This window comes from Arachis ipaensis, chromosome B04, assembly GCF_000816755.2.
Source record: "Arachis ipaensis cultivar K30076 chromosome B04, Araip1.1, whole genome shotgun sequence".
Lineage (NCBI taxonomy): Eukaryota > Viridiplantae > Streptophyta > Magnoliopsida > Fabales > Fabaceae > Arachis > Arachis ipaensis.
Window position 1 is genome coordinate 61,908,075 of NC_029788.2, and position 13,336 is coordinate 61,921,410.

Sequence of the window (13,336 nt, forward strand, 5' to 3'; positions counted from 1 at the left end):
GAGAAAAATAACGACGAAGAAGAAGGTGTAGCAAGAAGAAGAAGAAAAAGAACGTGCGGTAATACCACGAAGAGGAACGTGCGCGCGTGAATATAAATGACTTGTATAGACTTGTATAAAAATATGACTTGTATGTAGAGAATAATTATTAGATATATAAATAATGAGCTTTATAATGCAACAACTTCTTTGATTTAGTTGTTATTATTATAGTTTTTAAATCACTTCGATGTAAGTATCATAGATTAATGATTAAATAATATTTTCATATCACATTTTAGTGTTAGTGAATAAAATTTATCTTTTAATATATATTTTATTTTTTTGTATTCTTTATTTATTATATATTCTTTTATAATATTTTATTATTCTGATTAATAAAAATATTATAAGACATTGACTTTTGAAAAAGATTAAGAATATTCGAAGGAATTGTTTTGGAATTTTAAAAATTTTTAAGAATTATTTTGAGATTTTTCAAAATTTTCCGGGACTATTTTGTATTTTACCTTGGAGACTAATTTGTCTAGCTTGCACACGTGGACACTTAATGACTATGTGTGTAAGTTAACATTCTATATCAGCAAGTTACCCTTAATGACTAATAGATGAAGATTGTATTGCCTAACAAAATTAAACGTTAAAAATTATTTTTTATATTTTAAAATCTGAGAGACTAAAGTATTCGATTTCAAAAACTTCATGAACTAATAATTTTGGTAATTACTCTATTAAATTTTATATTACTTTTAGAGTATATATTCAAATCGGTTCCTAAAGAATTTTGCGTTAGACGATTTCGTCTCTAAAATAGTTTTATTACATTGAAGTTCATGAACTTTACAAAAGTAAGACATATAAGCCTCTACCTTAGTCAGATTCATTATTTTCACTTAGACAAATAGATCGTTAAAAGTGTGACGGAAGAAACTATATGTTTTACGTTTATAAAGTTCAAAGAACTCAACGTAATAAAATTTTCTTGTAAACAAAAATATCAATATAAAATATTTTAAAGACCTATTTAAATATATACTTACTTTTAATTATTATTCCATCAACATAAAAATAGAAAAAAGAGTTTATTTGTTGACATTTATCGGTTAAAAATTTTAATATTCTAAAATTAAGGATACTAAACTTAATTGAGGACACCTGAATACTTTTTTAAATTTTAAAAATCACCCTTTTTTTTCAATCTTCAATGGTTCTTCTCTCGATCGTGAGTTCTGGTTCTTCTTCTCCTCCATCGTTGTTCTGCCTTCCGTTAGTGTCGTTGTTCTGCCATCCACCATTGTGATTGTCTACTTTTCCTTCGTGGAGGCACTGCCTTGGTATCGCCACACCAGCTATTTTGCAAACCTTCGTTTCCATTTTCCCCTTCACGACGGCACCATCCTCGGTGTAGTTTGTAACAGTCCAGACCACCCGCTAGCACGATATTGTCTGCTTTGGCACACAAGGCCTCACGGTGTTGCTTTTGACGATAGGGATGATGGCCAAAGCCCCCCACACTCACTCGTCAAAACGCGTCATGCTAGGGAGAGGTATCCACACCCTTATAAGGCATGCTTCGTTCCCCTCTCCAACCGATGTGGGCCTTACAATCCACCCCCCTAAGGGAGCCCAGCGCCCTCGCTGGCACATCGATCCGGGTTCTGGCTCTGATACCATCTGTAACAGCCCAGACCATCCGCTAGCACGATATTGTCCGCTTTGGCACACAAGGCCTCACGGTTTTGCATTTGACGATAGGGATGATGGCCAAAGCCCCCCACACTCACTCGTCAAAATGCGTCATGCTAGGGAGAGGTATCCACACCCTTATAAGGCATGCTTCGTTCCCCTCTCCAACCGATGTGGGCCTTACAAGGGGAACGAAGCATGCCTTATAAGGGTGTGGATACATCTCCCTAGCATGACGCGTTTTGACGAGTGACTGTGGGGGGCTTTGGCCATCATCCCTATCGTCAAAGGCAAAATCGTGAGGCCTTGTGTGCCAAAGCAGACAATATCGTGCTAGCGGGTGGTCTGCGCTGTTACAGATGGTATCAGAGCCGGGACCCGGATCGATGTGCCAGCGAGGGCGCTGGGCTCCCTTAGTGGGGTGGATTGTAAGGCCCACATCGGTTGGAGAGGGGAACGAAGCATGCCTTATAAGGGTGTGGATACCTCTCCCTAGCATGACGCGTTTTGACGAGTGAGTGTGGGGGGCTTCGGCTAGCATCCCTATCGTCAAAGGCAAAACCGTGAGGCCTTGTGTGCCAAAGCGGACAATATCGTGCTAGCGGGTGGTCTGGGTTGTTACATAGTTTCTGACCGTGTATTGGGCCGCCATCGTCGCGTTGGGTGGTTCTGCCTGTTACCTAGATTATTTTTTTATTAGTTTAATGTTGATGGTAATTATTTATAGTAGGAGTACATAAGGAGTATATAAGGTTAACCACTAAATATTTTTTTAGTTTTCTGTTTTCATTCATTTAAAAATTTTCAAAATGAGAAGAACTCATTTTTCTCTTTCTCTCAACTTTCACTCTTCCTCTTTCATCAAACCATTAACATCACAACTTGAATAGTTTAAGACATGAGATTTTCTTCATGGTACGGTGAGCGTGGAGAGCAATCAAGTTGTGAATCGAATTAAAAGGTTGTGAATTGCCAATAGTTGCCAATGACGTCATTTTCTTTCTTTCCTTTATTTTTCCTTCGACATTTTCTTTTCCCCTTTCTTACCACTTCCTTCAAACTCATCCAATAGAGTTTGATGAGAGGCTATTTCACAAGTTCTTTCTTGGTGAACATAATTGTTCCATATCAACGAATTGGAAGGAAGAAGAAGATCTGAATTCTTATTATTCTGTGATTCATTGATTTCTCAAAAATGGCGGACATGGTGAACAGATATCCTCGAGTGGTGGTTTTGACAACTAGAGCAATGCCAATCTCCTTCATCAATTCACGAATCTTCAATCTCAAATTTCGAAAATTAACACAAATCAATCAAACCCTTATTTTCTCCACCCTAGAGAAAATCTAGGTAGTAGAGGTCGTAGAGTTACAATGGCATGCTCTCATTGCAACAAGCAAGGCCACACAGAATATGTGTGCTATAAGAAGTATGGGTAGTCCTCCCATTTTCAGCAACGACAGCAACATAACACCACAATCAATCACGTGATCACTGAGGATCATGATGATACCATTGCATTACATTTTAATGAAGAATTATGAACATTATCACTCTAAAATCTGCACTATGGGTCATGTGACTTTCGACTTAAAATATTTTGCAAGCTTTCAAAACATTGCTCCAATCAATGTGATATTGCCAAATGGGACGAAAACTGTCAGTACCATAATTGGCATAATTACTTTCTATAAAAAAAATTTTCTCAAAAATGTTTTATACGTTCCCTCTTTTGATTTCAAATTGATCTCTATGTCAAAATTAACCTCAAACTTATATTGGCAACGGTTAATCAATAATAAGTGTGGGGAGAGACAAGATTAATCCACATCAAAGATGATTAGCATTACTAAGTATAGAGAAGGGTTATATACAATGAGTAGAGAACTAGAATTCTCTCACTTTCTCCCTCCTCCAACAAAACAAGCTTCATTGGCGGCAACTTTGACTATTACTCATCACATAACACCTTCACACACTGAGCACAACAACATTTGGCATCTTAGATTAGGACACATACCCATGCATAAACTAATTTTAATGAAGAAATATTATCCGTTTTATAGATTGTATTGCTTCAAAACTTCCTTGTAACTCATGTCATTTTGAAAAACAAAAAAAATTATCTTTTGATCTTAGTACAACTAAAATAAAAGATTATTTTGACTTTGTTTACATGAATATGTGGGGTCCCATTTCTATCCTTATTAATGAAGGACATATGTACTTTTTTACTGTGGTCGATGGTAAAAGCAGATTCACCTGAATTTTTTATGAAAATCAAATCTGAGGCATCACAATTGGTTATTAATTTTTTGAATTTTGTCAAAGTACAATTTAAAAAAATAAGTTAAGTGTATAAGAACTGACAATAGGCCAAAATTCATTCTAATATCATTTTTTATATCAACTAGAATTTTATACCAATTTTTTTGTGTAGAAACACCAGAACAAAACGAGATTGTAAAGCAAAAACACCAACACATTTTAGGTGTTGCTAGAGCACTGTTATTTCGATCAGGAATTCCATATTGTTTTTGGCAATACGCAGTTGCTCATGCTATTCACCTAATTAATAGGTTGCACAACACTAAACTGGATAATACTAGTCCTTATAAGCTTTTGTATGGTAACATACCTATCCTTTCATATTTAAGAGTATTTGGTTCTCTTGCATATGCCTCCACATTAATAAATTCAAGAACAAAATTAGATTCAAGAGCTAGGAAAATAACTTTTTTCGGTTTTAAATTTAGAACAAAGGGTTTTCGTCATATTGATTTAAAATCAAAAGAAATTTTTATATCTAGAAGTATAACCTTCTATGAAACTCACTTTCCATTTTCACATTCCACCAGCACTGACATTCCTATAGCACCCACTCGTACTTCACAATGTATTGATCTTTCTCAATATGATACACTTGATAAACCGCTATTTTACGGTTTATCTTGTGCTTAATTCAGTAGATTTTACCCATTATTCTCACACTTATTCATAAAAGTCGCATGTTTTACATTTTCCTTCCTAATTTTGTGCTATGATTGAAAACATGCTTCTTTGGCCTTAAATTAGATATTTTTAATCCTCTCTTATTACCATTCGATGTTGTGATATGTTTGTTGAGTGTTTTCAGGGTTTATAGGGCAGGAATGGCTTAAAGGATAAAGAGGAAGCATGCAAAAGTGGAAGGAACACAAGAAATTGAAGGAATTGCAAAGCTGTCAAGTCTGACCTCTTCGTATTAAATCGATCATAACTTGAGCTACAGAGGTCCGAATGAGACGGTTCTAGTTGTGTTGAAAAGCTAACATCCGGGGCTTCGAAATGATATGAAATTTGCCATAGTTGCCTTACTGTTAGGCGACGCGTACGTGTGGATGATGCGGACACGTGGATACTGCGGCAGACAAGTGATGCGTACGCGTGATAGAGACACGTGCTGTACGTATCAGAAATCGCTGGGGGTAATTTCTGGGCTATTTTTGGCCCAGTTTCAAGCCCGAAAACACAGATTAGAGGCTGCAGAGTGGAGCAAAATGGGATGCATTCACTCATTCACACTTTCATACACAATTTTAAGTTTTAGATGTAGTTTTCTAGAGAGAGAGACTCTCTCCTGTCTCTAGGTTTTAGGATTTTTAGCTTTATTTCTTCTCTAATTCAGATTTCCATGTTGCTTTAATTTAGTTTCTCTTCTACATTCTATTATTCTAGTTCTTTAGTTATCTATTTCCCTTTGTGATTTCCTTATTTTGCTAATTTGGTTTATGAACTCTCATGTTAGATTCAATTTCTTATTAATGCAATTTGAGGTATTTCATGTTTATTGCTTCTTTCTTTATTTTTTGTTACTGATTGCTTGCAATTGTTAGTTTAGATTTTATTATCTCTTAGTAATTCTCCATGCTTTTATTTTGTACCTTCCAAGTGTTTGATAAAATGCTTGAGAGGATTCTAAATTAGATTTTTATGTTCTTAACTTGGATTGATTATTTAGAGACTCTTGAGTTATCAAAAGTCTTTTGTTGATTGGTAATTGAGACTTGCTAGTTAGCTTATGCATCACTAAATCTAGTCTTTGATTAGGACTTGTGAACCTAAGTTGATTTTGCTCACTTGACTTTCCTTCATTGTTAGAGGTTAACTAAGTGAAAGCAAAAGGAAATTATCATCACAAAATTGATAATGATAGTTAGGATAGGACTTCTAATTCTCTTTCCTTGTTAGGAGCTTTCTTAGTTAGTGATTTATTTTCTTGCCATTTTACCTTCTTGTTTCTTATTTCAAAAACCCAAAAATATACTTTTACATAACCAATTATAAGAACACTTACCTGCAATACCTTGAGAGACAACCCGAGATTTAAATACTTCGGTTGATTTTTATTGGGTTTGCTTGAGTGACAAACTATTTAAATTTGATTGAGGTTTAATTGTCGGTTTAGAACTATACTTGCAATGCGACTATATTTGTGAAAATCTTTACCGACGAATTTACCACTGTCAACACCATTCACACATCATGTAATCACCCACACATACCACACTCATAGATTCAAATGAACATTTCTCAAGCTCAATGCATTTACCAATTTTCTCACACATCATGCATCCATTACCATATCACATACTAACAATGCACCTACATCACAAAACTATGACATCACACATGACTGCATCACTAGAAAATATGAAAGAATCAAGAAACCGCCTACTTATTTGAAGGACTACCATTGTATGATAACCCACGTAGCTCGCACTTGCAACTTTGTCAACTCTAATTCTTTATATCATATCTCACAACACTTGTCATATGATAAACTAACCCCAAAATACAAGTCCCTTTCTCTAGCCATCACCTCAAATCTAGAACCTAACACTTATGAGGAAGCGGCTGCACATGAATATTGGAGAAAGGAAATACAAGCTGAATTGGCAACTCTAGATTAGAACAGAACTTGGTGTCTCACTAAACTCCCAAAAGGCAAGAAGGGTGTGGATTGCAAATGAATTTTTCGGGTAAAATTCAATTTTGATGGCACCATAGATAGGTACAAAACCAGGCTAGTTGCAAAAGGATTCACTCAAGTGTAAGAAGTGGCTTATGGTGATAATTTTAGTCCAGTTGTCAAAATGACTACTCTACGAGTAATGTTAGCATTAGCAACAGCAAATAAATGACATTTGAAACAGCTGGATGTCAATACTACCTTCCTTCATTGAGATTTGGATAAAGAAGTTTATATCAGGATACCACCCAGTTTAGTTGTGTCACAACTAGGTTTGATTTGTAAATTACAAAATTCTCTATATGGGCTTAAGCAAGCAAGCAGGCAATAGAACATTAAGCTCACTTAGACTCTTGTTGATGCTGGTTATAAGCAGTTTTTTAATGATCATTCCCTCATCATCAAGAAACAATCCGAAATCTTCACTATCATCCTAGTATATGTGGATGACTTAGTTTTAACCAGGGATGACATTGGCGAAATCAATTCCATTAAGAAAATTTTGGATGACAAATCAAAATAAATGATTTTGGTGATCTCAAGTACTTCTTGGGAATGAAAGTAGCACGCTCTAACTTTGGAATTCACATTTATCAGCGAAAGTACGACATGGACCTTCTCAAGGATTTTTGTTATCTAGATTGCAAGCCTCTCTCCACTCCATTTGATTATATTATGTTGTGGGATATTTGAGCTCGTTTTTGAATTGTGCAACTACTTCTCACCTACAGACTACTTTCTATGTACTCCGATGTTTAAAAGGCAGATCTGCAACTGGTCTATTCTTCTTCTCTACTTCTCATCTGCATCTCACTGGATTTACCGATGCTGAGTCGGCTACTTGTGCCGATACCCGTTGCTCTGTTTCGGTTATTGCTTCATGCTTGGGAGCTCTCTTGTTAGCTAGAAGAGTAAGAAGCAAACTACCGTTGCCAAGTCGTTTGCAGAAGCTAAATACAAGTCTTTTGCTGTTGTCACTTGTGAAGCTAGTTGATTATCTTTCTTAATGGATTTCATTGGTTTGTCGCTTTCAAAGTCTACCACTCTAGTGAAAACCAGTCATCCATTCACATTACCAATAATCTCATCTTTCATGAAAGAACTAAACACATTGAAGTAGACCATCATATTGTTCGTGAAAAATATTTGTCTGATCTCATTCATCTTATGACGGTTCATTCTAAAGACCAACTTACTGATTTTCTTACCAAAGCTCTGCCACCGGATTCTTTTTTTTCTAATGTTTCCTAACTAGGATTATTAGATTTAATTTATACAATTCTAGCTTGCGGGAGGGTGTTATATAGATTATTTTTTATTAGTTTAATACTAATGGTAATTAATTATAGTAGGAGTACATAAGAAGTATATAAGGTTAACTACCAAACATTTTTTTTAGTTTTCTGTTCTCATTCATCTAAAAGCTTTCAAAATGAGAAGAATTTAATTTTCTCATTCTCTTAACTTTCACTCTTTCTCTCTCTCTTCTAGTTCATCAAATCATTAACATCACAGCTTGAATATTTTAGGACATGAGATTTTCTTTACTGTCGCTGTGGATATTGTTGTCTTTCTCAGCCGGTTCTGTTCCCACCACGTACGATCACCAACATTCAGAGCTTGTATTTCGCATTTAGGTAGGCTGGTTCTTGAATCAGAAGTTCCAATTACAGATCTAGCATTATTGTTGTAATTTGAATTTGTGGTAGTTTTGTTGTTGAACCTAATTTGAAATTTGTATAATTGAGAATCAAAATATTTTATTCTGATTATTGAGAAATAATTCTGCGGTTGCATATTTTTTTCTGATACAATTGTTTCTTTTTTTTGCCTGCATCCAGACTGAGTTCCTGGTAAAATTAACAAAAGTGGTATTGTGCCTCTCAAAGATGGTGAAATTTAAAATTTTACATACCTTTTACTTGGCCTCAGATCTAGTATGAGTTAAACAAATACGGCGGTGTTGAAATACAATTGAACAATTTGTTAGAATACAAAAATCTATAAATGAGCTATTTTAGTAGAACTTAGTTATTTCCTCTGGTATTTGGAGGCATGATTAGGAAAGAAATCAGTTTGCGTAGTTTTTTTTTTTTTGTCTTCTTTTCATGCAGTGTCCATTTATAATTTTGAATTGTTTGTGTAAAATGTTTATTTTTTTTATTTGTCATATAAATCAAAATTTTACCGAGGTGTTATATTAGTGTTATTGCTCAAACAGAAGAAGGGTGAGGAGATGGTAATGAGAGGCAAGGGAGAGTAGTGGATGGCGATGAAGGTGAAAATTATAAATGTAGGATATACATAAATAAATAAATTTATATTTCACTAAAGTTTTTTAGATGTTTAACGTTAGCAGGGACTTAATTAAAAAGAAAAGAATATAAAAAATCAATTAAAAATTTGATAAAATTATAGAGACTTGCAGAATAATTAAACTTAAAAAAATAAATTGGATACTAGTCTTTTAAAAGTTAAGATAATTTAATTCTTCAACTATATTCATTTTTAGAAAAAAAAATGAATTTGTCTCTGTTAAAAATGTTATGGATTAATTTAAAAAATTATTAACAATTAATTGTGTATCATCTAAATAAATAGTGACCAATATGTTTTTTCTTTTAACTTATCTAAAAACATACATCATAAATCTTAATTTAGGGTAGGGTAAAGTATATTTTTTGTCCTTAAAGTTTGATAAAAGTTTTAAAAATATCCTTAAGTTTTATTTTGTTTCAATTTTGTCCCAAAAGTTTTCGATTTGCATCAAATATACCTCTGACGGCTAATTTTTCAAAAAATTTAAGATCGATTCAACAACAATTTCATAAGAACAACCTCTCAACACAAGCAAATCAAGCATAATTTTCATGCATTATTGTTATATTGGTCTTAAATTTTTTGAAAATTTAGCCTCTGAGAGTATATTTGATGCAAATCGAAAACTTTTAGGACAAAATTGAAACAAAATAAAACTTAGGGGTATTTTTAAAATTTTTAACAAACTTCAAAGACAAAAAATATACTTTACCTTTAGGTATTATTCTAAAACTAAAGTAAAACTACTAGACGTGGACAAAGATAATTGGATTCAAATGCACTATGCCTGCGGTGAAAGCGTCCCTCATTTTGAATAGACTTAAAATATATATATATATAGAACAAATTAGTTCTTAATAATTTTTTTGAGAAAATGATTTCCGATATTTTAGAATATCAAATAAACTAATTTGTGATCAACTAAGAAAGTTAAATCAACTTCGATTTTTTTTTTCTAAAAAAGAAATAATTGAGTCTTTAATTTTCTAAATAAGGAATATAACTGAGAGGTTAAATAATTCTCTAAAATTTTAATATACAAGTTAGGAGACTAATTTGTCTATTTGTTTTATCTAACACTAATTTATCTAATATTCTAAAAAGTCGAAAACTAATTTGTCAATTTTCTTTTACTAAAAACTAGTTTATTTAACAAAAAATTATCAAACAAAACTTAGAATATATATATTTTTTTATTACGAGAGACCATTTCGAAAAGAAAAAAAATGAAATTTATTTATAATTTCTTCTAAGTTTTAAGAAAACAATCTTGGTACGTAACCAACAATTTTGCTAATTTTTTTTATTACGAGAAAATTATGAATATTTTTATGCTTAATTTTGTCAAAAAAACGCTTTTATAATTTCTTCTAATTTTGAGAAAATACGAATTATTTTATGCTTAATTTTATCACGTGGCATTATTGCAGCGTTTTATCAGCCACGGCGTACAACGTAAACGCCGAGAGTACGGAATCGCTGGGATTCTTTGGCAACTGGCAAGTTGGTTTCACGTATAAAATTAGTCATTTAATTATTTTAATTAAATGTAGGCAATTAAAGTCAACGTTACCGTTGTAGAATTGATATTCAATTGTTTTTGTTTCGTCCTCCCATTTCTTCCATCGTCTCATCTGTTATGGATCCATTAAATCACACAATTAATTAAGTTTCTAATACCATGACTAAACGAAGGACAGAAATAAGGTCCCATGATATTCAATTTCATAGTATATGTAAGGGGAAAATAGAAGTGTACCTTGGTTCTTCCCAAAGCTAGTGTTATAATACATTGTAGTATATGAAAAATTGCCAGGACAAAAATGAATATATGGAGCTGGTGAATTCCATATGCAGAAACAAAAGCAACCTTTCCCTGGAAGATAAAGAGAAATAATTATTATTATTATTATTTGAATTATTCTTCACATACAAGTTATTTACACGTACAAGTTTATACAAGTCATTTATATTGTATTGTTTAAAAATTTTTGGTATATGTGTATTAATAAGTTTTGTATAATTTAAAACTCTTCCTCTTCTTTCTTGCATTATAAAAGTGAATTTTATTGAGTTAGGGTTAACTTGTATAAACTTGTATGCCAAAAAGACTTGTATGTGTAGCAGGTCTCTTTTAAAAATTCTTTAAAATTATTTAAAATATTTAATTCCATTTAATTTTACTCTCAAGATTTAGAATAATTTTTGCCAAAGAGCTAAACTTCAAATGGTATAATTTCCCATCCTCACTTAAAAATTTAGAATTTAAATCTCACCCTTAACTTAAAAAAAAAAGATTTAGATTAATTTTTCAAACATTACCCTTCTGATTTTCATTATCATCATCATCAACCTCTTTTACTCTTTTAATATTCTTACCCTTCTTCTTGGGCAAAAATTAGAATCAAAAGATTGAAGAGTAAAATTGTTAAAGGTGTTGAAACTTGCCTTTTCTGCACACTTGTCGTATCCCTTTGTAGCAAGAACACGGCGAGGTATGTGGCCTAAATACTCTAAGAGTTTTCGACGATTACCATCATCACCATCATCATCATCAGAATCTTCGTAACCAGATTTACTTTTCTTTGGGACGGCACATGGATGCCACGTTGAAGCAACATTCTTTGATATGCATATTCTAGAAATTGGATTTTGGAACACCGTGAGGAGTAGAGATATGAATCCCAACAAGATAAGCTCTGAAACAGAACATAGTAACTTATTAGAAAATTTTGCTTCTTTTTTTTTATAGAATTTAACATTGGAGGTGAAGTTGAAAAAAGAAAATAAAAAAATACAAGTACCTCCTTTAACCTTCTCTAATGCTTCATAAAGAGCAGTTTTGTTATTTCTTTTGAGCCACTGCAGACAATTAACGAGTAAAGTACAAATTCACAATATGATAAATTCATTATGATTATATATATATAGTTAGAACCATATCAATTTTTAACATTTACGAAATGGAAATTGACAAATTGAAACCTGTCCAAAGCTTATTTAATTACCTTTCCAATAGCATGAATAATATGTTCTATGATGATTGAAATAGCAAGCAAAACAAAGCACACAATTGCAACAGCCCAGGTTGGCGTTTCCTCCAACGTTCGCTCTTTTTCTCCACCAGCCATATTTATATAATATTTTTATTGTAAAATTTTATGAAACTTAAAAGAGAGAAAAGAATTGCAAGCAGAGGTTCAGAAGATTGGATAGATACATAGATGGATATATATAAGAAGGAACTCAAGGAAGGACATCTAACGGAACACTAGAAAGTGATTGTGTCGTGTATTTTGGTTTAGCTTAAAGAAATTAAATATATAAAGTTGGTTTGGATATTATTACTGATACAAACATATAGATAATGAAAATAGAAAGTGTTCCACGGTAGCGATAGGAAAAAAATTTGTTTTTATTTTATGGAAGATAGCATTCAAATTCAACGTAAAATTAAACAAGTTGGAATATCGTCGTATTCATGACGGTGAAATTTTCAGAGAGAGATAGATATTAAAGGAAAGAAAGAAGGTAACGCACATCAGATATTAGAGAAAGCAAGATTATATTCATTTTATTTGACAAGTTGAGAGCAATATGTTTTTGTCTGGTCAATGGAAGGAAGGAGGAAATAAACACAAGAGTGAGCGACGGGCGAAGTTCCGTACCCATGACAAGTGGACTTCTTTTTAAGTCAACAATTAATGCATTTCTTTTTTCCTGGCTGGTAGTAGAAGATAATAACGGGAGTTGAATTTTCCGCAATGGGAGCCACTTCTATAAAACTGCGAAGAACATCTTTTTACATCTTTTTATAAAGACATAGTATCTTCACCAATTAACACTTGACATGTGACAATGATTAAATTCAAATGTGGTTAATTTTTTATGGGTTTTTTTTGTTATAAAAAATTTTTGTATCTGAATCAATTAGTGATACAGTTTTACTATACATATAATTTTTTTTTGGCAAACAAGTAAAAACAAATTAACCCTGACTAAATAAGTTTTTTTTTGTCTTATTTCTTTTTTTTTTAGTTGAATGAATGTAGATTCATACTCTTTTAAATAATTTTATAGTATTATGTATTTTTTCTTCTTCTTTGTTTGATTTTTTTTTTTATTGTTGTTAAGAGAGTAAAATAAGAAGAAACTTGAGAAGGTAAAATAAGAAGAAAAAAATGAATAAAAAAAAAGAAGAATGATGATGATGACGATGATGAAAAATAAGAAGAAGAAGAAGCAGAAGATGAGGAGGAAAAAGAGGAAGTTGGATTATGTAGAATTTATCAGTACAAATACATAAAAAATTCTTAACA

The 13,336-nt window shown here is 32.4% G+C and overlaps 1 protein-coding gene across 1 annotated transcript; it reads right to left on the reverse strand.

Annotated features, from left to right (window-relative positions):
* LOC107637803 (MLO-like protein 6) lies at positions 8,139-12,487 on the reverse strand. The gene is made up of 6 exons (XM_021121167.1): positions 12,026-12,487; positions 11,822-11,879; positions 11,466-11,716; positions 10,777-10,893; positions 10,591-10,651; positions 8,139-8,421 (listed from the first exon to the last, which is right to left on the reverse strand). Exons 1-6 carry the CDS (start codon positions 12,146-12,148, stop codon positions 8,366-8,368), a joined length of 666 nt encoding a protein of 221 aa, XP_020976826.1. The 5' UTR covers positions 12,149-12,487; the 3' UTR covers positions 8,139-8,365.

What these genes read in the sequence shown, in the direction of transcription:
- LOC107637803 (XM_021121167.1), bottom strand. Translation starts at nt 12,148, where the DNA reads ATGGCTGGTGGAGAAAAAGAGCGAACGTTGGAGGAAACGCCAACCTGG. An exon ending in TTATTCATGCTATTGGAAAG is followed by an intron (nt 11,880 to 12,025) that starts GTAATTAAATAA and finishes AATTGTCTGCAG; the next exon opens with TGGCTCAAAAGAAATAACAA. An exon ending in TAGCTTTGGGAAGAACCAAG is followed by an intron (nt 10,652 to 10,776) that starts GTACACTTCTAT and finishes GATCCATAACAG; the next exon opens with ATGAGACGATGGAAGAAATG.